Consider the following 27,907-nt stretch of genomic DNA (forward strand, 5'->3'; position numbering starts at 1 on the left):
TGAACTTCGTGTGGAAAACATTAGCAAAATGGCTATTTTCAAAGATATGAATACATTTTGTATGTGTATATTCTGTTTTCGTTGTCAGTGTATAGACTTGAAAAGAAACTGTTACTGCCCGTTACTGCCTTGGACGATTTGTCCAAGTGATATAAACATTTAAAGGACAACTTGTCCAAGTGACTGGACTTTGTGTTGACGACTGATCAAAGTTACTGAACTTTATAGCTCATAAAAACTAGCACTCTTTATGATAAACGTTATCAAGCAATGCTAGTTATCGAAAATACGAAAATGATAATTTTCTCTTTTGTTTTTTGTTTATATATACTTAAAATAATGTTCCTGCCCGTACAATGGTGATCGCTGACGCAACAGTTATAGTTCGATTGTTCTTTCCACATAACGGTGAAGCAAAATATTACTAAACGCACCTTCGATGATGAAACAATTTATTGCCATTTAAACAAATGTAAGTTAAATGTGTGACTAACAATTGCATTTGAATGCTATAAATATAATTATTCACAACTTGACAAGAAAACACAAAGTATACAAGTAGGAAGACATTTTTTTTCAAACAAAACATAATAGAACAAGAGTATGAAATAGAACAACACAGGATACACACTATTTCGGCGTTTTTAAGTACAAAACAACTCACAAACCTTACAAATTAGAACGCCAACATAAATATTTAATATAGAGGATAATTGTTTGTTTCAGTGTGATATCAAAATATATTTCACCGAGTGAGCGCAAAAAACTTGTATTTCACGAGTGGCAAAGCCAGGAGTGACATGTTCACAAGATAAAACATATTCCTATTTGACAGTGAAACAAACAATCACTATTTTGTTTTCATGCCCAAAATTGGAATTAAAAGACTTTTTTTAGAAAAACGCGCCAATTTGTATGCACACGTAACGTCAATTCGGAAATGACGTCGTTGAATTTGTGTCCCAGCCCTGTGTGCGCTGACGTTTGATTGGAACCCAATGTGGGATTCAATTTCAAAACATTTGCAAATCTCAAAATTTTCACTTTTCAAAAAAAGTGAAAAATCATTTTATTTCACTGAAAAATCTCTATAAACCACCAGAAAGCATATAATAAACTGTCATATTTATGCCGTACTAGCATATGTAGTGTAACTATTAGTTATAGTTTCCCATAGAGTCTAATAAATTATGTTGCTGACTAATAAGCAAGAACATATAATTACTTTTGTTCACTAACGCGTATTTACTTAAACTTCGGCATCATTAGACATTGTTTTAATTACATTTCAAATGAATAGAGGCCATGCATCACGATTGCTATTGGTAAAATTTCGATTTCAATTCCAAAATTTTAAATTTGATTTTTTTTTCAATTTTTACCAAGCCCCATTTTCAATAAAGACATTATGGGGTTTTTTAAGAAACAAATTAATAAAATTACAAGTTACACTTTAAAACATCATTTTAATACATCATATCATAAAAGTACTGTCTTTAGGGTGTTATTCAAAATATAATCCATGCAAAATAATAAAATTTTAAACATATAAATAATCTGATGTTAATACCTAAATGCACTCAAACATCTTTGCATCCTAATGATGGGTGGCATACCTTTATTAATACTAGAAAATGAGTTAGTAAACAATGCCAATTAGTTAAATCATCATACTTTAATACAATAATGGTATAACACTTAACTTATGTTAACAATTATTTCGAGACGAATTTCTTAGAAACATAAACTAGCTTTGACATAATAGAACCCATTTAAGTTCACATTTACCCTTTAAGGCAATTCATAGACAAAATAAATGTAATAGCAATTCTCTGCTGTTTAAAGTATTGCAGAACTAAAATTAGCTAAATACAACTTGTTCATTATACGACAAAGTAGTATAGAACAAAACAATAACAGTAACAGAATCATTATACGTGTGTACTTTCACTAATGTCAAGTTGATATGCTACTTTGTCTGTCATTATTACATACATGTAATATTAATAAATATGGTCATTTAAAACACATCATGTGGCTTAATACAGACACACAATTATATCCTTGTTCAGTTATCAGATTGTTCAAAAATGGCACCATGTTTATGAAAATAAAGTTGTTTCCTAACATCCGGACTATAGGCAAGAAACAGAGCAGCGAATCAGTGGAAGCAATGCTTTCTCCATAAATACATCCATCCGTTCATGATGTGGTGGCCGCAATGGGTTGCTTTGTTGCATACACATTCACTGCACATGAATACTCTTCGTTTCGATGACAACGATGACATGATTACGTACATAATGTATGTTCACTGAACTTTGTTGTATGTTTTAATAAAGCAAAGTCAATAATCACTTCGTTGTTCACTATGACACCACAAAATGTTCTGTTGCATCCTCTGTGAATTAATTAGTTCTCATCAATACAATACACATTGCATTAACATGAGCACACGTAGGATCGCGTGTCAACTAATTTCAGTGACGTCACCACTGTTCCTACTATTGGCGTCATTTCCGGGCGGTGTGTAAGAAGCGTTTGTAAGTCCTGTCTGGCTGTTGTGAGGGGAAGTATACACTTCTGTCTGCAGTCTGGTAAACAAGAGGCGGTTTCGGGCGTTCACAGCACCAAATACGAAGTACCCAACTCCTGAGCCTGAAATAGACATTTGTGTTCAGATGTATCTGCTAGTTGACCTATTACCATATATTGTGTTCAATAGCAATCATTATTTGAAGCTCTGTTAATAACAAAACAGTGTTTTGTCAAATAGTTAGGCGAGTATTAGGTTAAAACAAAACTAATATAAAACCAACCCAGTTCCGTTATGTGAACCAACCTAAAACCAAATACGCTCCAGGAGGCACACAGTCACTTTATACAAGCTAACACAATTATGAAACGAAATACAGGCATTCAAAATATCCAAATTTAAAACAAAGTTGTTATTCAACCACAAATACCACAAACTTCGTATTGAGCAAAATTTATTATGGTTTTTTTCATGTCCTAGTTTATGAGTTTCAAATACCGAAGAATGTTGACAAAAATTTCAAAAACACTAGACTCTAATACCATACTTTAAAAACAACGAACATTGTCAGCCAATGGAATAGCAGACTGGTAATACTTAAGTTAACTAGGCTTAATCGTTAATATTTTTAACTTTCGCGGGTGTTTAAAGGTCCGCCTACTGCCACTCATCAGGTACAAACTCCCTGCGTCAGATTTGCTACGCTTACTCCGCCCATTCTTAATCATTAATATACTACTTCATGTCATCTAACTATTACCTAGCATCACAGCTATAAAGATGTATGCGTCAAAGGTCATCACCGCCAACATGAGCAGGTATCCCAGCAGTAGGTTGAGGGTGTGAAGCACGTACGCGCTGATGTGGTACTGAATCCTGCAATATTGTAGGGAACACAGATGTACACACTTGAAAAGTCACTTTTATCACAGTGTTGAGAAGTAAAAGGATCAACAGCCATTGTCTCTATTAATATGTGTACCAATTTTCATTAAATATATTGAACGGTTTTGGAGATATGGACGACGACGCCAACAACAACAGTACACAATTTGATCAACAAAATGTGAGGTTAATGCCTTAGAATCGCCTTAATAAGGGACACCACAGAGGTATTCAATGAGTGAAAAAACATTATTATGTAATCATTATCGAAGAAACGATGGGGATAACATTTACATACATAAGCTGCATAATTATCTGGGGCCGTGATACTAACGGTCTCAAGTCTGAGTCTGGACTCCCACTCACTAATTACACTCTATTTTTAACGGTGTTTACAAAGAGACTCAGACTGAAAACATGAGCAACTACGTAGCTGTGTCAAGTGAATTAAATCTCAACTGTCATGGCGGACAGACAACTCGATAGATATTACCGGTACCGTTGATTTAGGTTGCCTCGTCGACCGCGGGTATTTGCCGACAGAAACAACCCTTTAGAAATTCTGAGTTGAGAGTATCCGGAAAAAATATAGATTCTTTCCTGAATCAATAGTTGGCATCATAATCACGGCCCCTGACCTACCACCCCAGTCAAATAAAGGTATTAATAAGCCCATTTCAGATGTTTAAATTGTGCACGGTTTGAACTTGTGAAATGTGTGTAGTTTCAACTAGACATGGATGCGTAGCAGACTTCATTGGCAATGCAGTGGGTTCTTTCTTCATTTCTTCAATTTAAAGGGAATGGTGACTGTACCCTTACATTAGAGAAAAGTAGCGTCGTTTTGGCAAAAAGTGAAAAATACTTACATGATTAACATAACATAACATAACATAACATAATGTTTATTGTAGTACAAGGCCTCCGGCCCAAAATACAAATATCAGAGAATTACATAATAGTGGTGACAGAGTTATGCATATATAAGTAGTATAAATATAAAACTGTATAATACAAATATATCAGGAAAATATAACTATGATAGAAAACTATCGATCACGAATGAATTCCTCTCGAATAGCAAAAGCCTTTGCAATATAGTGTGCAACCAATATAACACTTCGCCTATTGTAGTCTGATAATAGTTTGTAAAACAAGCGAAGCGTTATCATTCTATTTTCAAGTTGGTCATACAAGTACGTTTGTCTAACATCATTATACAACGGACAGAGTAATAAAAAGTGGTATTCATCCTCTATAACATAGATATTTCGTTTCAAACAATAAGGACAAAACCTGAAGTCCCGATCAATGTTATCGTGTCGGCCTTTTTCAATTTGCAATACGTGACTAGAGCAACGGAAATTAGAAAACGTCTTTTTCAATATGAATGGTAGATCCATGGAAAGGTATCTTTCTGGGTTTAAAAGACTTTTATAATGTCTGTAGTGCAGCGCTTTCGGAGAAGAATCAACAAATCCCTGCATCTTCTGCATTGCACAGTCTTTAAGTCTGCTTTTAAATAGCACAATAAAGTTTGTTATATTTCCTACTTCGCCAGCGATCCATGCAAAACCGAAACCATGTTCGAATAAAAGTATTTTCACTCCTGTGGCCCATGTTGTCTTGCCAGCACCGTCTAACTCGCGAAGCATTAGATAACAGTTTTTAGGGTACCTATAGTTAGGCATGCTTATCAGTTTTGTCCAATACTTTACACAACGAGTCATATATATCACATTTAAAGGAAGTCTTCCACACTCGCTCAACGCTAAACAGTTAGAAACATTTCTATTTAGACATGCTATATATTTACAAAAGCTTGTATGTACACGTTCGACATTTTCAATATGACAATATCCCCATAACTCAGATGAATAACACAATATAGGTGCAACTATCGAATCAAACAGTTTGAATGCATCCTTCAACTGAAAGTATCCAAAACGTTTCTGAAACGCATATATATTTGACACTGCCTTCGTAGCCTGCAGTCTAAGTGTATCTTGAGTTTTAGTCCATGATAATGTAGGCGTAAAAAACGCCCCGAGATACTTATAACATGAAACTACGTCAACTTGGTTTCCGTTATAGTACCATTTTTCATATGCTCTAAGTTGTCCACCTCGTCTGAATACCATAACCTTGGATTTGTCAATGTTGATTTTCATCCCAGTTATGTTACAAAACTCTTCAATGTAATTTATTTGTCTTTGTAAATTTTGTTTTGTGTCTGCAACACCTGCTACGTCATCAGCAAACATGAAAGCATACATATCATCAATGTTGTCATTTATGTAAATTCCAGACTCGCATTTCAGCTTTAGGAACTCGACTAGATCATTAATAAACAATGAAAAAATCATCGGAGAACTTACACAGCCCTGTTTTGTGCCTATTGAACATTTAAAGTACCGCGTCAGTCCGTTTTTAACCTTTACACATGATTTCAAGTTCCTGTACATACACTGAAATATTATCAGGAATTTACTGTTCTCTTGTATGCCTTTTCTTGATAAGCTTCTCCATAAGTTCTCGTGTATACAGGAGTCAAAGGCCTTGAAAAAGTCGATATAAAAAACGTACATTCTCCCCTTCTTTCGACACAAGTATTTTTGAATAACAGCATGTAAATTAAAAATATTGTCTATTGTCGAGTATTTCTTTCGAAACCCAGCCTGAGATTCGCTCACAACTCCGTTATCTTCACACCACCGTGATAGTCTCTTATTTAAAATATTGGTAAATATTTTACTTATGCTTGAAATAAGCGAAATCGCCCTGTAATTATTTGGCTCGTCCTTAGACCCCTTTTTGTGCAACGGTACAATGATACTCTCGCTCCATTCAACAGGGAATACACCGCTATCGTATATATTGTTAAATAATTCCCGTAAATACGGTAAAATAATTCCACTGGTATTCTTAAACATTTCTATGCATAATCCGTCATTTCCAGGGCTACAATCTTTTTTTAACGTAGTTATACCTAATAGTATTTCATCGTTAGTTATCTCCCTTTCTAGTTCATTTGCATTTGTATCACGTGCAAGCTCCTCAAACGCGTTTTGTTCATCTTGTGTGTAAACAATATTTGTTTCACTATATAAGTCTGAAAAGTATTCTACCCATGTTTCAGATGATATATTGTTATCTTTTACAACATTTATTTTATTCGATTTCTTAACTTGCCGCCAGAACTCTTTCGGGTTGTTTCGAGAGTCAATCAGTTTTTCTCTGTTAGATCTCTCCGCTGCCTCCTTTTTTGATCTGCATATATTTTTAAATGCATTTCTAGCGTCAATATACTTTTGTAAATCTTCACTATTGTTCGATATTCGATAACGACGTAAAAGTTTGTATTTTGTCTGTTTAGCCGTATCACAAGCTTTGCACCACCAGTCCGGCTGCTCGTTTTCAACAGTCATACGCGAAGACCCATTTTGCCTAACACACATGTCTTCACCAGCGTTTTTGAATACATCTATAAATGCACTTAGCTTATCAACAGGATTTGTTGTTACTACACTATTTACGAACGATTCGTATAATGTTGAAAATTTACTCATAAAGTTATCTTTACACTCGTCGCGCCATTTGTACTTAACGTACTTACGAATCTGGTCGCCTTCGTCATGACACTGTAGTCTAAACGTGTTGGTTTTCAATGTACAATAGAGCGGGAAATGATCGGAAAAATCTGCTACATCGACACCAAAGTCACAAAAATGCTCAAATAATTCAGTTGAAGCAACAATATAATCGACCACACTTTTTCCGTTATTAGCCATACAAGTGAAATTTCCCTCCTTGTCATCAAAGAGACGACCATTTAATAAATGCACGTCATGGGTACAGCATAATTCAATAAGTGATAACCCAAATTTGTTTAACACTAAGTCTTTTGTGCTACGCGGTAAACAAAACTCATCTCCAGGATAGTCTGTTTTTGTATTATAAATATAGTCAACATTGTCTTGTGGAATGAAGTCAATTATATCTTTTACACGTGCATTTAAGTCTCCGGCTAATAATAATAATATATCCGGAAAGTCTGATTTAATAAGTGTAAGTTTATCATTTAGTAAGGAAATCCCGTCATTTTCATCATTTTCATAAATGACTGAACCCTCCGGTGATACATATGTAAATATCATTATAAGGTCTTTTTGCAAGCAAAGTAAATCCTTTTTCACATACAAAACGATACAGTCCTTAAACTCTTCATATATTCTCGTGATCATTTCAGTTTGACAAAAAGTTTCATTAAGTATCACTAGTACACCGCCTGAATTACGGATACTACCTTTTCGTTGGGTTCTAATACTCTCAAAAACTGAATAACCACTCAAAATATCATTAAACTCATTACGCTTTGATTGCCAAGTCTCATACAAAGCAATAATGTCAAATTGTTTAACATAATTCACAAAATCTAAATCATTTACAAATTTACATAGACCTCTTATATTAAGAGAACATAGTTTCAAATGGCGATCAAATGATATGTATTTTGGGCCTTGGCCACACCCCTATTTCTTAACAGGGACGGGCTTTTTCTGAGTTTCGTCGAATTCATACACTGTATTTTCCACTACAAGTTTATCATGTTTGAAGTGAGCGCGTTTCCTCTCTGCAATGCATTGTTTGAAGAAAGGATACAACCCCGACCTCGCCCGCGCAATTCTAGGTGGTAAATCTTCGCCGATCCTGAAATCGAGTTCAACCTCGCGTCGCTTCTCCCGGAAGGCCGACAGTACCCGATCACGGTCTTGAAGTAGTGCGAAACGCACAATAATTGGGCGGCTTCCGGTTCTTGACGGTATCCGGAACACGTCATCAAATAGGATTGATTCCGCATTTAAGTTTAATTGCTCAGTTAAAATTGACCTTAATTTATCTAATATAATAGATCTAGTTTCGTTTTGATCTTCTGGTATATTGAAAACCTTCAGATTATTCCGTTTTGCTTGAGTTTCAAGTTGTTCCTGTTTGTTTTGATATGTTGAAGAACTGAGTTCAACTTGGTTTAAACGCTCAGAGAGATTATTAACAGAAAGCACTAGGCTATCATTTTGTTTCTTTAATTCCCTGTTTTCCGCTTTTAACTCGCTAACTTTTTGTTCCAATGTATCAAATTTGGTGTTGATTTGTTTTACATCCTGACGTATCTCTAGTAGTAGCAGGCCTACGTTCAAGTCCCCGAGGTCACCACGGTTGCCGCTGATATCCGTCTCCGGGTTGTCAGTATCCGAGATCCCCGCTGGATCCCGGAAGTCGACAGGTAGAAGCATGTCTTTTAAAGTCATTTGGCTACTAGACCTCAAGGATGCGCGTGACGACCGGGTCTGCGACGAAGGTATTTCCACTTCCGGTCCGATAGCCTCATTACGATCTCGTGCTGTGTTGCCGCTGCGACCTGCTTTTGGGGGTCCGGGATGTGGTTCTACACATTGTGCCAACAGCAGATAAAAGAGCACCAACCTTATGCCTAATGACAGACCAAGGGGCTTTAATGTCTGGAAAGACATTTTAGACTTTGATGGCTGGCTAAAAGTTCCTATTTTGGCACGCCACTGTTGTACTGAGATTCCCATTTTGAAATATATGAACGTAAACGTTTCTTAGTTTTGAATGTAAATACAGATCAAAAGTCAGTGTTTGTGTGATCGTGTATTGGTATTATCAACAATGTACCGGCTTAGTATCCATATTGAACATTTGCACAAAACAGCTGTCCACTACTCCGTGACCATCGCTCACTAAAATACCGGCTATTGTCCAGTCAATTGTCCATTCCATTCCATTGTTTTGCAAATAAATGACCACAAAAGCCAATTAATCCATTTTCTTACGAAAGTATCTACAAAACACGATTCTACAATCACTAACACAATCACAAATCTATTTTATATTACTCTGCGAACGATATTTTTTAAGTTATTTCCAATTTTCCGAGAGCTCACAAAAACATGACCGTCTTGACCGAACACCACTATCACTCCTTTAATGTTAAACTTGTTTTCAAACCTTTTATTCAACACACCTATTCATGAAAGGCACTATATTAATACATTTGCTTAATGTTAAGGGTTCATGCTCCATAAAAAAGAGGGGAATGGGGCCGCATTTCGGCCCCCAAAAAGGGCCGAAAAAAAACACTGCAATGCAATGAATGTTTAACAGGACGGAACTGACTGAACAGATCAAAATGCTCAATAGACTTTACCTGACGCAAAATTAGGAGAATATTGATGTGTGAACGGTGGTTGATTTATACATCAAGAATGAATTAAGGCAAACGAACAACGTAATTTGATAAAAAGTGATAAATTAAGAAACAATTAGTGGTAAAAAAGTAAAGCACCTATATAGTTAACGAGGCAATCAAGTTTGAACAATGGTTTTAGATTAAATAATAAATTAACTATTTCGCGATTTACAATTAATCTTAATCCAAAGTTAAATCAGCTGATCACCAGTGTAACTCAATGTGAATTGGCAACTGAATGATGTATAACTTCAACATCAAACTGTATAACAGACATTTTTATTACAATGATGATAAATAATGCACACAAAAAAACTAATTAAATACTGGCTACGAATACAGCAAACAATAGTTGTTCATGTTTGAAATATCCGGGTTAAGAATGGACAGGTAATTTGTAATAATGATAATATTATGAAGGTCTGCTGATTGAAAAGCACGCCAACATGAGAAAAAGTTGAAGTATATTAAGGTTAAAGTAACGATCTTATTCAAAATCTATACATACACATGTATAACAACACGAATTTTGATTGACAAACCTTTATCTACTAACTTAATAATGCATTTATGAAAAATATTCATTACTGATAACAAGATTGTAACCGTGTATTTAATAACTGAAAACGCAATAATATTAAATGACTGTTGAGTACTAAAATATTTACAGTGATCTACTATCGTCTCATAAGGAAGAAATATCGTGTTTTCTGCACCCTTCTTTCAAATTAAACTCGGTATCCTTCATAAGAACTATTGTTTTTTACATTTATTCATCCTTTTTAGTGTATTTAAACAATTGTATTAATTGTGGTAAATCTTATTTGGGAGTAAGAGTGCATCTTTAACTTGTGTAACAAAAACAGTTGTGTCTCTTGTTCATGTCCCGTAATAAACATCTATCTATTTCACACCTTGCTCAACCTATCTCCCACTAGTCTAAATATGATGTTTTGCATTACTTCATTATAAATACTTATTCATAGAGTGTTCATTATAACGCGTTTTAGTGCAAGTAAAAACTTAAGAAACATTATAAGCTTTGCTTTCGTCTTAATTCCTTTCAATATATCATATACAGTCGAAACCCGTTAATATGATATCGCTAGCTCGCTTTCCTCGTTGCCATTTTTTTAGCCCTATGTAAGCATTCTCGCTTGGCTCGATATTCGCGAGGCTCAAAATATTTTGGCAGGTCCCATGGATATCGAGCTAATGGATTTATAAAATTATAAAATACTTGAGCATAAAATGTCGCTATTTTCGATATACTCTTTGAATATAATATGTTAAAAAAATACCAAAAAAAAAATAACAAGCGTGACTTCAATTTAACAAATCAATTAAAATTTGACTACAGGCAACACTGGTAACAAAACGCATTATCATGATGTTCGACTGAGCTAATGGCCTGTTTGGCATTCACTTATCGTGATCAATTAGAAATTAAATTAAAACAATAATGCACATACGTAAAGATGTGATGTGACCTTTGAAATGATTGTAAATCATTCTTTACAGGTGCAGTAATAGAGTTACACCTAATTGAACTCTGAGGCTCCGGCTCAACAACAACAACAACAACAATTATGACAACAACAATGATGACGACAACAACAACAACACCAACAACGCCACTAACAACAACAACAACAACGATAACAACAACAACGACGATAACAACAACGACGACGATAACAACAACGCCACCAACAACGACGACGTCAACAATAAAAACAACAACAACAACGACGACGACGACGCAAAAAACAACTACGACAAAGACGACAAAACACTAACAACAACGCCAACAACAACAACAACAACGACGGCAGAACACCAACAACAACGCCAACAACAATGAATACGACGACGACAACAACAACAGCAACGACGACGACAACAACAAAAACAACAACAAGGACTACAACATTAACAACCTAAAATATATATCTAGATAATAACGAATCTCTTAGTTTTCATAAATGTATTTTAACCAACAAAAACGAATCTAAACATTATGATTAAACAACGTTAAAAAAAGAGAAACACCAAAATGCGACAAAATCAGGTTTTTCATGATTTACAGAAGAACTTCAGCCTGTGTTGTGAAAATTATACGTAGGTATGTTTAGATGTGTCCCGTGTGTTTGTTTACACAATCCCATAAAAGTTTTTTCATAAACTCTTCCTACATACCACGTTTGGTAACAATGAATCAACCACAACCACTTTTCTATTTTTACTTTTGAGTTACAGAGTCCTTGACCAAAATCCCAGAGGCCCTTAACGAAATCCCTTGAAAGGTCTACAAAAACTCTTCCTATATGCAAAGGTTGGTCACAATATCCACCCCTAACGAAAGATATTCCGTTTCAAACGGGTTTTTTATTTATAGTAACAGTGACCTTGACCTTGACCCTAGGGCCCTATTGCCATCCCATAAAAGGCACCTATAAAGTCTTCCTATACACCTAGTTTGGTCACATTAGGCCAACACTAACCTAATTTATTCAATACCATAGCGAGGTGAGTTTTCAGCCGTTCTGTCGCCCGCCCGCCCGCCCGCCCGAACAACGACGTACATCATCATATCACCGTGACCAGTATTCAATATTGATCTTATCCTTAGTTTAATATGTATCAGTTTTTCCATTCAGCCTATTGGTCAGCTAAATATACAGGCCAATCAAAACACTCAGTTTCTAATCTTGAAGTTCAATCAAAAATGCTTAATAAATTCGGTCCCTGGTCTACTGGTGATGTACATGCATGTTTTTTTCTATTTTTATATCGCTAACTTGATGCTATGCATCATTTTTTCTTGTACATGTTTGTGGTTACAGTTTAAGCAAGCCATATAATCATCGTGACACAGTGACATTCCGGCTGCACGCTCGGTGCCATAAAACACGTGTATTTTCAGGGACAACATGCTTGCAAACAGAGCCGATATCACGACTTATATTCATGTTATTTCATGTGGCCAATGTCCTCAATGGAGCTGGTTTTTATAAATGATAGCCTCATTAGTTACAATATTAGATGTTGATGGCCGATGGGTATTAAACTAATTTTTACAAACATTAAATAAATAATATTGCATATGAAGTAATGAATTAATTTCAATAATTAAGCAGTCTATTTTTTCCAAAACAATTGGACAATTGTTATTGATTGGAAACGAGTTTTCAGCTCGAGTTCAGCAAAACCTTGACCTATGACCCACTGACCTCAAAATCAATAGGGTTCATTTCCTGTTTATTACAAATCTGCATACCAGGTCTCTGGGCCTAAACGTTCTTCAGTAATTGATCGGAATCGGATTTTCAGCTCGAGGTCACCACGACCTTGACCTTTAACCCACTGACCTTAGCATTATTTGGGTTCATCTGCTGGTCATATCCGAAATGCCCACCAATTTGAGGTCTATGGGCTTTACAGTTTTTCAACTATAAATCGGAAACGGATTTTCAGCTTGAGGTCATCACATTGACCTTTGACCCATATATTCATATCAAATAAAACAGCTATATAATACTTAAAATCCTCATGATTGCTACATGTTCGTTTTCAACCCTGCTTAGGACATACATGTATTAGGCAACAAACATAGGTGCGCATATTTATAAAATAGGAAGTAGCATATATTCAAAGAATTAATGTTAAGACATTTCGTAAAAATGTGGCAGGATAAATATATAACTGCAGTTCTGTGTAAAAATGGTTTTATTCGTTTGGTTTGGTTTTAAGGTCACCGATATGTGTGATAAGTTAAAGTGACACTCTTTAATTTAAAATCAATACATATATACATGTAAAACAAACATACATTTGAGCGATAAACCTTTTAACTACTTACTAAATAATGCATTTATTGAAAATATTTATTACTTATAACAAGACTGCATGAAACCTTGTATTTAATAGCTGAAAACGCAAAAGTATTAAATGATTGGTGAGCGCTAAAAGATTTACTGAGATCTAATATTGTCTCATATAAGGTAGGAATACCGTGTTTTCTGCACCTTTCTTTCAAATTTAACTCTGTATTCGTCATAACAACCATTGTTTTCGACATTTTTTTCATCCTTTAAAACAATTGTATTAATTGTGGACAGTCTTATTAGGGAGTAAGAGTGCACCTTATAATATTTATCCAAAAAATACTATTTAATTTAACCAAGCAACTCATTTAATTGTGCAAAATAGTCCAAACCTGTGGCCAACTAATCAATCAGAATAATATTAGCTGCTGATAATGGCTTAACCCATGATTTACAAAGTAACTCTTTGATTAGAACACATAATAAAACAAGTTAGAAATTAAGTATAGTGGGTAAGACATGAACACAGGTAAGAAATTTAGTTTAACTTTTAAAACTGGAAGATTTTCCAAAAAGAGATTTGATTTCAAAATCGCGACAACCATAATTGCAGGTTAGACATTCAGAAAATGGCTTCGTATGTCGGGTATTATGACAAAACTGTAAGCAGATAATTAAGCATATCAGGTTAGACAAACAGGGTAACTCTACCGGTAATTTCAGAACTTAAGTATGTATTTGGTAAGACGAAAATTTCTACCAGTTCGTTTATCAGACCATTGTTAAATTGCAGTTACCTGAGTGCCTGAATGTTAAAGTAACAAAAGCAGAATGTCATAGAGACAGCATGCTCGACTATAACGCCGCCTTTAAGTTTAAGGATTGCAAAGTTTTGGATCCCTGCATTGATCCCTGTAAAATCAGATAACATGCAAAACCTTAACCAGTAATTTGCATTTTATGCAAGATAGAGTTATCACACTTGATTATTTAAAGTTTCAATGCATTAGATGAAGTAGTTGCAGAGTTATTGACCTATATGTGCTTACATGCAAAACCTGAACCAGAAATTCTAAGTCAAATAATAAACGGCCATAATTTGCATTATAAGCAGAAAAAAGTTATTTAACTTCGTTGGTAATGCAAGTAGGTTGGATGGTTGATTACCATTGTGTAAAGCACAATGCAATACATCAAGCTTTGCTGAGATAAAAAGAAGTTAGTATGTGTGCTTAGTATGTGAAACCTTAACCAGAACTCTATCAAATATTATAGAGGGCATTTTTTCATGATGGAGTTGTCTGACTTGATAAATTAATTAGGTTGGATAGTTGGAAACACATTTTAATGCAGTACATGATGCATTTGCAGAGATATTGACTTGGAGGTGCTGGATACACGCTAAACCTTAACCAAGGTGTGACGCCTAAATTAGAGTGAGAAAGTATAGCTCTCCTTTTACTTGAAAAGTCAAATTAAAAAGCGATTAGAAATTTAGAAAAGCTGGTTGGAATATAGCTACAAGTAAGAAAGGTAAAATTCTACACATCAGATATATGTATGCAAAAATTAAGGTAAGAAATTAAGCATATATCCGTAAGACAAAACTCTGAACCGTGGGCGATTTGGTAAATATCTGGTAAGATGTATATTGCAGGTTAGCGTATCAGGTCATTATAAGATGTTTTTCAATGTTAAGACATTACATTTACCGGTTAAGCTGGTGACTAGAGTTAAAACACACACAACACAAGGTCTGGCTACATGGGAGGACACAGTCAACACAAGGTTAGGCTACATTGAAGGAAACACAACATTTCACACCTCACCAACCTAAGTTTTTTAATCTGACCCAGATCCGCTGGGATCTGTAGACTTGAGAATAAAGAAGTCTCAGATGACCTGGTGTCCTGGATTGAAGTGGTGCCTGTCCGTCCATACGTGAGCGGGTTCTGTTTGAGTCTCAACTGGATGTAAAAGATCACCGCCTTCCCTGCTTCAAGGAGAATAGTGAGGACGAATATCATCACACAGCAGCCAATCACACCTGGGAATAAATGTAACAAACGTGAGAACAAGAAAAACACTACGTTAATCAAACACTTAACTGATGTGTGTCTGTTGGCAATCATGTGATTGACCTTGATCCTTATAATCACTTTAAAGGGAAACGCTCATTTTTTTGTAAAATGCACATGTTTTTGGATGACGAAATAAAGTGTGACAAATCATTACGAGTGTAAAAACTAAGATACTGATGGCTTGAACCCTTCAATTATGTTGATATATGCTCAAATATCAGTGGTCGAAATTAACAAAGTGCTTAAAGTGAGGATTCAACAAAAGGCTTAAAGGTTAAGTTATCCTTAGGTTTGTGTATGAGTCCTTGTGTACATGAAGTTTAGTTGTCAGTTTTCTGATTGATTTTCCCTCGATCAACTGTACCATTGTGGGTTACACCGCACCCCACTTAAGCCGGAATATTTTTTTAATACTTTAAATGTATTTTTTTTCTGCAAGAGTAAAATAGCTATCTTCAAGAGTGTATAATCAGATGCATTAATTACTGGGTAAAAAAAATGGTGGGAAAACATGAGCGAGTCTCTTTAACTAGGATCTTGGTTAAAGATTTGGCTAAGTTATAAGGCTTGTCCCTGTTAAGTTTCAATAATGTTCTATTGGTAAAGACAAAAATACAATGACTTCCAAAATAGACCAGAATTGGTAATGTAACATGGAAAATAACCAAAAACATTTACCAGTGTTGTCTGTCCTATGATTTGCCTGGCAACTCACATTCACACGTTTTCAGCATTCAGTCATGATTATATTAAAATAATCTGTAGTTTTTGCATGAGTAAGCTTTATGTAGCATTGTGATCATTGACAATCATTCTTCATTCAAACAACAAGCAAAAACATTTGGCAGAACGTTTCATTTGGAATGCAAACCATTATAAATCATATATATTAATTTCACATAAATATGCAATGAGTGCTTTCAACTGTGAGTGTTATTGTGCAAATTGTAAAGTTCAGGGTTAAAATTTACGGTATTCCAAAAATGTGAGTAATGACAAAATGTATATTATCATTATCAATTAATAAATTGAACTGATAAACTATCTATACTAAACGTTTATCACAAATAGGAAAATAATATATCTGCAAGTAACAGGTCACATGACAGTTATATAATACAGAAGTTATCTGAACAGTTTTTGTTCTAATCGACAAAATACTTTCCTTAACCCTTAATTGTACAGGGGAAGGAAACATGTCCAATTATAATATTGTTTTTTAAATGTACATGTTAATTCGTCCTAAAATAAACACTTAAGTTAAAGCAATCTATAAATTTTAATTGAAATGTACACTTTGATATTAATGCACCAGTCAATTGTAACCACAGCATCCCAGGTTCTGGAATAGGGGGGACCAGTCAATCCCGTGTAAATACCCCTCCCCACGGAGACAAACTGCCAAATGCCGCCGCATCCCATAAGGCCCATTCCCCGCTATTTTTAGTCAAAAACAAAACCGCCGCATTCACTCTGTAACCGCAGGGCCACCTAGAAGGTAAAAACACGGCCCATTTCCCCCGCTTCCCCCCCCCCAACCAATTGACTGGTGCATAATGACACCCACATGCTGATTCCAATGAGATAAAATAAAATGAGTACCTCCAGTTCCTTGGAAGTGCCATCCTTCAAAGAACAGATGGTTGATGTCTGCGGACAGGAAGAAATAGTCCTGAAACAGAATATGTTGTATCAATACACAGCAATTAACACATCTGTAGAAATAGTCATGAAACGGATCATGATGACTATAACACAGTAACACCAAACAAAAGGTGGAAACAGTCCTGAAATTGTTCTGTAACAGACCATGCTGTTATATTATACACTGTAAAACAATACATTTTTGGGGGGGAGAAATAGTCCACACATGATGGTATATTTAAACGCAGTAAAACAAATGCTCCTCAAATACTCTTTTGAAGTTGTTTAATGCTACAGGACATGTTAAAAACATACATTTTTTAAAAGCACAAAACTTTCATTACGTGATATATTCACCGTTATTAAAGATTAAACAGCTATTAAGACACCATTTTATTCCTCACTTTCATTTTTTCCAGATCACTTTATTACACATTAAGCCCTAGACGTCGATTTAAAATCCAAAGAGATTGATAGCATTTATTCAGCTATCTTTGTTATAAGTAGTATATAGAAACCCATAAACTCCAGGCAGCTGGTTGCGACAATGATCATAATGTTAGACAATGTCAAAACATAGATTTGATGGTACGGTTTTTTTCGATTCTAATTAATGAAAACTTCATTCATGTTTACACCAACACGTAACACTTCTGTTGTAAGGGATAAATAAAACTTCAAGGAAATTGTACAATACAGTTCAGCGTTGTTGTTTTTCACAGGTCATATCCTGTTTTAATACTGAAAAAAATAAAACAAGGGGGTAAAACTGCATACTTTTGAATGCTATTGCAGAATGTAAAGGCTCGCCTTATAAAGCCCTGTGCCTCGGAAAAAGGAGCTAATTTCTATACATTAAAATAGTTTCACATCATATTTCATAAAAACATGCATTTGCAGATTTAGCTCAATTTACTCATAAACAATAATTTATTTAAAATAAGTGTGCAGGTAATGTTAACCATTTTGGACCCACTTCCAAAGGTACATGTAATTTGATTAAATATGAATTGTAGTTATTATATTTGAAATACAAATAGAAACATGCCTTTGGCCACGAACATATACCGGTACATATATAATGTGATGATCACATAAGCAGAGAATGTGAAAACAACAAATTGCATAAGAAGTAAATCTTTATTTACATTTAAGTAATTAATAGGCTATATAACAATGGGTACCGTGTTTGAGAGTATACATTCTTTTTTTTCGCCTACACATTAAACCCCATATAAGGATGCTAACAAGTACGGAATAAGCGGAGCTTTACCCTTTTATAATATTCAGCCAGATAAATTATAAAGCTATTCACTTGTACACACGCAAGTTATTGAACAGTATCCATTATAGACAACATGCTACCGTTATACTTTCCTTGCTACCGTTGTGATTCAAACTGTACACGAGCACTAAATTGAGTTTTCAAGGAGATATCATGGGCTTTTATTAGATTTTTAAGGACTATCTTAAATAAGCAACTATGTAAAAACACATGTTTTCCAAAATTATCAATAATAACAAGCTATTATTAAAATTAATACCAGCAAAGCGTTCACTAAAGATCAAACTGTTTTTCTAAAGATAAACCATTTTTACTACCGGCACTTCATTTGAAGCAGAACAGTGAAGATTAAGGACTGTTTCCTAAAGTACAATCACATTTCAAGCAGTTTTCAAAGCAAACTGAATAATTAATTAATTAGTTAATAGTTTTAAGTTGTTGTTTGCAAGGACTCTTCATCCAGCAGCCTAAAATTTTCAAGTCTGTGCAAACCCAGTCATGTAAAATTTCAATACCTCTGATTGTGGGTGTTACATATAAGTAAACTGCATAAATTCTCACAACGCGTTAAAAGCTGCACAGTCTCACAGATTAACCATTTTTACAACTTTTTTTATTTTTTGTCTTGGAAAAGGCAATTTTTTGCGTAAATATCTGCAAACCAATGGTACCGGTATATAAGATTGCTGAAAAAAACTCAGATCGTAGCTTTTCATATTTCTGTTCAAAAATTAATGTTTTATGGCTTAAACTGTTACTAACGGTTTAAGAAAAAATGCATAAAACATCAATTTTTGAACTCAAATATAAAAATCTGCGATCTTTTTTGTCAGCAGTCTTATAAACTGGTTTCCATTGATTTTCACAAAAAATTGCTCGTTCCAAGACAAAAAAAAAAATGTTGTAAAAACGTTCAATCTGTGAGAGTGCAGCTTTAAAGCATTGTAAATATATATGGAGATGCATAAATGTTTTATTATTTTTATTTTTGTTGACATTATACAAATAAATTTATTATGATAAGTTAGGAACAGTGTGACTTATATTATTAATAACACCCCATCTGTTATTCTGGTAACACATATGCATTGTCACACATTTCTTACCAAGTATCGTTATCAAAGAAAATTAAAGAGCATATAAATGAAACTATGTATAAAACATATGTCCCTTTCTGTTTAGGCCTATATTATTCTATGTCATGCTGTGACCTCCAGCGATATGGTTATAAATTGAATAACATAGTTATATACCTTACAACTGAAGTCATCAAAAACAACGCAGTTAAAACTCATAACAACAATTAATTAAAACAACTTTTAAAGGGACTCAACACCAGATGGTCCAAATTAAAACAAGCCTAGAATTGTCAATGCAAGCTTAGTAGGAGGCCTGCAGTGAATAATATATTTAACATGATTTAAAGAATAAAAGCAACAATCATGTTGCTGTTTTATCTTAGTTTCCTAGTTTAAAAATAGCGCAATAATGGTTTACCAGTTAAAGTCTGATCTGTTTATGGGTACAGATAAATATACTGACATTATTTTTAAATTTACTGGGGATTTATGCGCTAGACAACTACAGTAAATTTCAGGAAAAATGCACAAAAATGTGACAGATGCACATATCGTAAGCAATATAATACATCCGTCAGTAAGAAAGATTCAAATCAATGGGTTGTACACCATGATGTCAATTTTTTGTAAGTTTTTGACAATTTTCTTTTTTTCTTGCATTTGTATCATCTGGTGTCTAGTCCCTTTAAGAGTAAAAATATTTAAAAATAGGAAGGTGAAATGTATTATTAATAAACATAAAAATCTTGTCTTTCGATCTTAATTAATATGTGCATCATGATCTTTCATAAAACTTTATGTATTGATAAAAACACACAGAATCTATTACGACTTTCTTACCTTAATTAATCACAATTAATTAAAGTTTGTAATCAGTTGAAACAAGATAGACCAAACATATTTATTGGTAAAAAAACAAACATATTACTTATCATTCATGATTGTATTTCTGAAATGTAACGTCCATATAAACCACAACAATGCATGAAGAAGTAAATGCATACCTTGATATGTCCTATGACATTTATCACCTGCATATTTTCAAACTATTTGTTCCCCGAAAGCCCATGCCGCATCAAAATAAAACAAATCTCTTTCTACACGCCTTCAATTAACGTTTTGCACAAGGAGTAGAGTTTGAGAAAAGAATGATCTTTAATGATTTCACTAAACTGATTCACCTTTAAGCAAAGGTAATTATCATATATGTCAATTGTAAACATCCCAGTCAAAATCATGTAAATCCCTCAGTTAAGCAACAACACTACCAAGCACTGATTTGCAATTTCGTTCAAACCCTCAAGCTTTTTTATGTATATTTAAATCCGTCAAACCAAATATAAAACAGTTTCAATTTTAAGCCCAAATGTTTTTCATACAAACTAAAAGGGTTACAAAGTAAGCCATCTATCTTGTCTACATGCTTATGACTGTGATGTTGCTGTAAGTGTGAGCTTGTCATAAGAAAGTAACCAAACATCAGTAACACTTGTCATTACCTGACAAAACCTATCACTCTTTAGTGTGTATTTGAATATGTAATAGTAAGAATATTTTGTTTCAACATATAACATATCAATGGGATTCATTAAGATTTTACACAATAAGGCGCCATATCAATGCATGTATCGTACATCCACTTTTTTAATTATTATTTCTGAGTTGTTATATTTATAATATATATTATTACTTCAAAACTAAGAGCTTGATTGTCTAGTTTCAGCGAAGTTTATTTGATTGTTCAAGTAAAACTAATTTCATTTCAGAGGCATATTAAATGTTTTACTAAAATTCTTAATCTTCCGATGTTTTGTCATAATGACACCAATAAAGTTCTTATCATGAATTTTTAGCGTGCATGAAACAAAATAATGATTTTATGTCTGTTGGGTTGTAAAACTACAATTCTTTATGATTAGGCTTTGTATGTATTAAAACAATTGTGCACCAGATGACCAATTTGCAAGAAAAAAAGAAAATTGTTGAAAACTGACATAAACTTGGTATTTATGTGTACAATGCATTGAAACTTACTAACTGAAGTACCACATAGTTTACAATTTATTTAAGTTTAGCAGTTATTTCGTATTTTTCCATTAAAAAAGATTACTGGGTATGTCTACCTAGTAGAATTTATTCCTAATGCGTGATTGGCTAGTCGATGTTATCACATGATATTATCAAGTTAGGTATATACCTTAAATATACCACTCGTTTGAAGTAAGCCTTTGTGGCACAGTGGATACAACACTGGACTGCAATTTGGGCGACACACTGGTTCGAACCCAGTCTCCGACACAAATTTTTTTTTTACATTTTGGTACTTTTTTTACAATTATGATATCAAAGCGTAACACATTCTATTAAATAATTATCCTGAGATTCGTTACAGAAAATAACTTTTTTTGGTGCCAGTCTGGTGTACAGTCCCTTTAAAATGATGCTTATTATTCTAGAATCCATGATAATGTCACTGCAATAATTTGGACAATAAAACAAGTTAAACTTCACATAATTGAACAGAAATTGGGACATTTCATCTTGTCATAGGGATGAGTTTAAAACAACAAATTGTGGTGGGAACTGATAAACTCGTTGATGGGAACTGGTATACTCATTAACATATTATAATACAACTTGCAAAACGTGACAAACACTTTTGGCAGATTGCTATCCATGTCAAAAAATGTTTATAGATGGGCTATTTAATATGGATATTTGGGCTGCAGAGCAGTACTTTCTTAAAGCTGTTTTATACCTATGCACTCAGACAAGATAATCCGCTTTTGATTGCAGAGATGGTTCATCACATATACAATCATTTTTTTAAACCAGCATTTCATAGATTTTCAAATTTCCATACGAAAATTTACTGTTCCATGCATTGTTTTCTTAGAATTTCTGTGATAATTGACAAAAAGATGTTATTCAAAATTTGATAAAAAGGACTTTTGTTATTGCTGAAATACTTTCAATGAAAGAAAAAGCTCCATCTAATGATCTTTAACCAGCTTTTTTTATCCTCCTAATACATATCTTAAATAAGGCGTAATTCAATAGTTATAATTCTTTGTTGAGGACCCAAAACTCCAATTTTTTGCCATGTTTACAGTCTATCTAACATCAAATTCTCGAGCAACCCTAATGCTACACTTAGTATACAACAAATACTTTTTAAATCAGAGTATGATTAAACAATATTAAATACAGTAGAAACTCACTAAACCAGAACTCCACAAAACCGGAATCCTCGGGATACCACACTTTTTTCAGAGTCCCGGTTTTCCCCTTCTATTTTCAATGTAAAAAAATCCCTACAAAACTGAAACCCCGGAATTCCGGATACCAGACAAAATATCGAGAAAAATTGTTAGTTGTCAAAGTTATTTTATCTCTCAAAACCGGACATATATTTGTTCCAACATGTCAAATTGATTTTGTGTATTAGGAATTCGCGAATCTCCTGTCACTTTGTTTTGACAGCCGGTGCGTCGTTAAATATTGCACCTGTGATGTTGTATTAACTTGATAATCGATAATGATGATTGCGCTGTGGATTGACTGCCGCACAATTGATTGAAACATTAATTTGTTTGTTTGATGTAACAAGCACATGCACATTGATATATTAATGAATATATATTCTATGCATTATTTCAAGTTACTTGAACCATTGTAAAATAAATGTTATCTTTATGTGTTTTCATTTTATTCCAGTTTTCAACTTCCCTTTAAAGGTTAACTCAGTTAATATTTTGAGTAAACTTACTCCGTACATCAAATCCTCACGAAACCGGAATCCTCACTAAACCGGAAATTTTGCCCAGTCTGGACCTTGTCCGGTTTAGTGAGTTTCTACTGTACATTCTGGACCTTACATAATACAGGTGTAACATGCGAGTCTAACAAGGCCAACAGATCCCTTTAGAATAAAGCATGCTCGACCCTGAAGGGGTGGACTGGTCTTTATTTATGGTATATTCTTCATCCACACAGAGACCTGTATATGCCACTTTCCATATAATCAAGTACATCACTGTACTACGAATGCCCTTCCTCCTACAGCTGAACGTTACATTACTTTCCCCTCCGAGAAGACTCGTCCTGAGTCTTGGCCTGGGAAACTTGTGAGTAAGGCAACTCCGATCCGGCAGTTGACTCTATCCCACTGCTGCCACCATTTGTAAAGTGCGAGCCTTAAACAAGGCCAACTGTTCTATATATATAGCGTATATAGTGTATTCTCTATCCACACAGAGACCTGGATATGCCAATTTGCATATAATCAAGTACATCAACATACTACGAACACACTTTTACCTACAGCGGAACGTTATATTGGTAACAAATAAAAAATTTCTTCACACTGAGCCTTCCCCAACACTTAGAACCCTTATGAATTATTAATACTTTAAAACTCACAATAGTCAGCAACCATCACGGACCTATAAGCCATGGATTGGCAACTCTCGTCTGTGTTAATGCGATTTGCTCAAACTCACACGTGCAGTGCGATTTCATTCCGAGACCTTACCGTGTGGTCGTTTTCTAGATGTCCGACATCGGCCGAATATATACATGTAGGAAAACATTAATTAAAACTAAATATAAATTTAATTAGGAACATATTAGGTCCTGATTAATATTTCGATAATTAGAGAAAATACAATAACGACAAACTACAAACATATTACATGCGACATGTTGATCGGTGTTAAAAATAACAAGAGTGGTCACAGACAGCTATATCCCCCGCCTCATGGGGACATTTTTTGTAACGAAAGCCAATCAATGAAAAGGGTAGTTTCTCAGAAACATAAGAAATGCGTAAAATTAAGAAAGGGCAATAATTCTTTCAAAAAGGTCAAATTGCAAAAGCCCCACAATATTCGCTGCATCACTATATAGTCATCAATCTGTGAAAGTTTGGTAGAAATTGGATGAAAAACGTAAGAGGATTTGCGAAGAAACCAATTTTAAATGTAAAATAAGCAAATGGCAATAACTTTTTTCTAAAATGGTCAAATCGCAAAAGCCAGACAATATGTGCTGCTTCACTTTATGATAATCAATCTGTGAAAATTTGGTAAAAATCGCATGAAAAACATAAGAGGAGTTGCGAAGAAACCAATCTTAAATGTAAAATAAGCAAAGGGCAATAACTCTTTCAAAAATGGTCAAATTAGGAAAGCCCGACAATATACACTGCTTTACTTTATGATCATCAATCTGTGAAAGTTTGGTAGAAATCGCATGAAAAACGTAAGAGGAGTTGCGAAGAAACCAATTTTAAATGTAAGATAAGCAAAGGGCAATAACTCTTTCAAAAATGGTCAAATCAGGAAAGCCTGACAATATGCACTGCTTCACTTTATGATCATCAAGCTGTGATAGTTTGGTAGAAATCGCATGAAAAACGTAAGAGGAGTTGCGAAGAAACCAATTTTAAATGTAAAATAAACAAAGGGCTATAACTCTTTCAAAAATGGTCAAATCCTATAAGCCCGAAAATTTGCGCTGCTTCACTTTATGATCATCAATCTGTGAAAGTTTGGTAGAAATCGCATGAGAAATGTAAGAGGAGATGCAAAGAAATGAATGTGGGACGGACGGACGGACGGACGGACAGACGCACACACGCAAACAAAGGCACTGAATCGCACCTACCATTACTATATCCCCTCGCCTTATCAGCCGTGGGAGCTGGCGGAAATAACCGCAGATCGCCTTTAATCACCGATCTGAGATTCTGCGGAATTTTCCGTTATTTGCCGAGCGCGTGCTAAGGATTGTGGGTAAATTATTATTTCTTATCGTTTCACCAATATCGGTCAGTTGCCAATCCATGGTTTATAGGTCCATGGCAACCATGGTACTTTCTTACATCACATTTCATATAATCGATGGAAAAATTGACTGACAAAATGTTTTAATGAAATGAAATAGGCAGGGTAGAGAACTCTTCATACAATGAAATTGCATGTGACAATAAAATCATACATGTGATAACGTCCCGGACGTCCGGGATTGTCCCGGATATCGTATCTCTGTCACGGAGTCACGGAGGGTGCATGTTTGTCCCGGAAAGTCATAAAAAAAATGAAAAAAAATCTCGGAATCGATTATCTTAATTTTACCAATGTAAGTCAGCTATTTTGCCTGTCTGGGACACTGGTCGTAAAACACAGGACATGTTGACACTAATCCGTTAATTGGTACGTGTGTCGTCAAGGTCATCGTCAATCACCCGATAATTGATCTATTGGCCTATTGTTGTGCTTAACGAGTGGGGGAGGGTTCTTGTATACAAATTCATCGTTTTCATATGGATTTGTTTGGTCTTATGAATGATAGCTTTTAATTGATGAATTAATATTTTTCACACATTTTACCGACAAACGAGCATGAAGGTAAGTTCAAAGAAAGTGAGAAAATGAGTAAAAAAACAAAATTAAAACACGGAAAACATCCCATATTCCATTCAAATTTCAAAGTTGATACGTCGTTATACTTTAAACAACTTACGCGTCCATAAGGAATTTTAGTGTTTTGAACTTTTTTTCGAACTATCGTGTTTTTTTACCCCGAAATAAAACTGACGATATGGGGTTTACAGGTGGTTATATAGTGCTTTAATCACGTGACCATGGTAAGTCACGTGATCGCTTTATACAGCCGATTGTTGACACGTCTCTATCAAAATTATATGCTTCTCCAAACGGAAAAAAGCTCATAGCCTGGAAAATCTTCTTGATCGTCTGGAAATTATTGCGTGTCATAAATTGCAAACGTTTTAAATGTGATGAAAAAATAAATATTTTGTAACGCATGTTCTTAAAAGCGCGGGATAACAGGTGCCCGTATAGTTGTTTATTTCCTGTTTTGATGAAACCGAAAGTAGACTGCATATCCTCCTGGTTAGCACTTCATTTAAAGCCTGGGAAAATATCTGGTGGTTTTATGTTTTCTAGAAAATGCAGAAAAAAAACCCAAGTCAAGTAAAAAATACATCTTGGCAGTCAAAATAGGTACATTTTCCCGACGTTAAAAACGACTAAAATAGCCCCAGATATGCTCTAGAATGCACCACAGACGTTCCCCATTTCCCCTAGTGTGCATTGACATTACGACGAGTGTCCCGGAATCGACCCAAAAAATTATCACATGTATGATAAAATACTCTTCAATAGCCCGGTGTTGTAAAATGTCTCCAAAGGTCTATGTTACTTTTTTAAAATGTTTAGTGATAAGGCGAACCGAGTTTAATTTCGCCAGAATACTTTTTCTCTTGGAAAGCATTAGTATGAGTGTCTGTTCATATTTTCACATTGGTACCCTGCTGAGCCAATGGAACTGCCTCATTATTTGTTCTTATCAAGAAGATTTTTGCTAGCCAAATTGTCTGCGGAACACAATGAAGCATATGACAGTTAAGCTAACCAGGGGTATCTGACTGACAATGTTATGCACCAGTCAATTGTTACCACGCCCCCCCCCGCCCCCCAGGTCAGGGGGTATACTGGGGATAGCCGGGGGAAATGGGCCGTGTTTTTATCTTTTCGGTGAATGCGGTGGTTTTGTCTTGCACAAAATATAGAGGGGAATAGGCCTTACCTAGGGTCCCTGAGGTGCGGGGGCATTTGGCGGAGATTTTACCATCACTTCATCCCCGCAGGGCGAGGATTTTACCCGGGGTTGGCTGGACCGAAAGTCAAAGTCCCCGCTATTCCCCAGACCTGGGGGGGGGCTGTCGGGTTACAATTGACTGGTGCATTGATACACATGTATGCATTGGAAATGTAATAAAATTCTAATTGTACTAAAATAAAATATCCTACCTTCATTTTCATTGACATGTTTTTCATCATTTCTATGTCCATCACAAGACCAGTCTGAGATTGGTCATAACTTTGGTATGAAAATGCCATTTTGCAGATTAAGACTAGCAGACTAGTTAACACTGGTTTATTTTATTCTATTTAAAATAAAAAGGATAGGAAACAAACTGACTAGCGCTAAAATTGAACAGTAATTATTCGCCCTGCAAAGCCAGTTAGCATTTCTAGCACATTTGACTGAAAAAATAAGACCCGGAAGCAATATATATGGAGGCCGCCATTTTGGACTACCCCGCAATTATCACATGATTATCATGTGACACTGTAGAGTGTACCTCGCATAGACTAGTACCCTACGTTACTGTTTGTAAAAAAATGGAGAATGAAGGTACCAGTCTAGTACTTCTGCTGTAATTTATTCATAACGTCCTGTGTTCGAAACGGTAATACGAGATTTACGA

The 27,907-nt window shown here is 34.8% G+C and overlaps 1 protein-coding gene across 4 annotated transcripts; it reads right to left on the bottom strand.

The window, feature by feature from the left end:
• Positions 1-441: 441 nt before the first annotated feature.
• LOC128223163 (probable low affinity copper uptake protein 2) lies at positions 442-27,835 on the bottom strand. Of its 4 annotated transcripts, none has more exons than XM_052932452.1 (5): positions 27,447-27,835; positions 17,203-17,272; positions 15,353-15,566; positions 3,297-3,412; positions 442-2,658 (listed from the first exon to the last, which is right to left on the bottom strand). In XM_052932452.1, exons 1-5 carry the CDS (start codon positions 27,534-27,536, stop codon positions 2,471-2,473), a joined length of 678 nt encoding a protein of 225 aa, XP_052788412.1. In that variant the 5' UTR covers positions 27,537-27,835; the 3' UTR covers positions 442-2,470. The 4 variants fall into 4 exon arrangements, with proteins under 4 accessions (XP_052788412.1, XP_052788414.1, XP_052788413.1 ...); XM_052932454.1 differs by having other exon boundaries at positions 15,422-15,566; positions 27,447-27,834; XM_052932453.1 differs by lacking the exon at positions 27,447-27,835 and adding an exon at positions 20,613-21,031.
• Positions 27,836-27,907: the final 72 nt, after the last annotated feature.

This window comes from Mya arenaria, chromosome 17 (assembly GCF_026914265.1).
Source record: "Mya arenaria isolate MELC-2E11 chromosome 17, ASM2691426v1".
In the NCBI taxonomy this organism is placed as follows: domain Eukaryota; kingdom Metazoa; phylum Mollusca; class Bivalvia; order Myida; family Myidae; genus Mya; species Mya arenaria.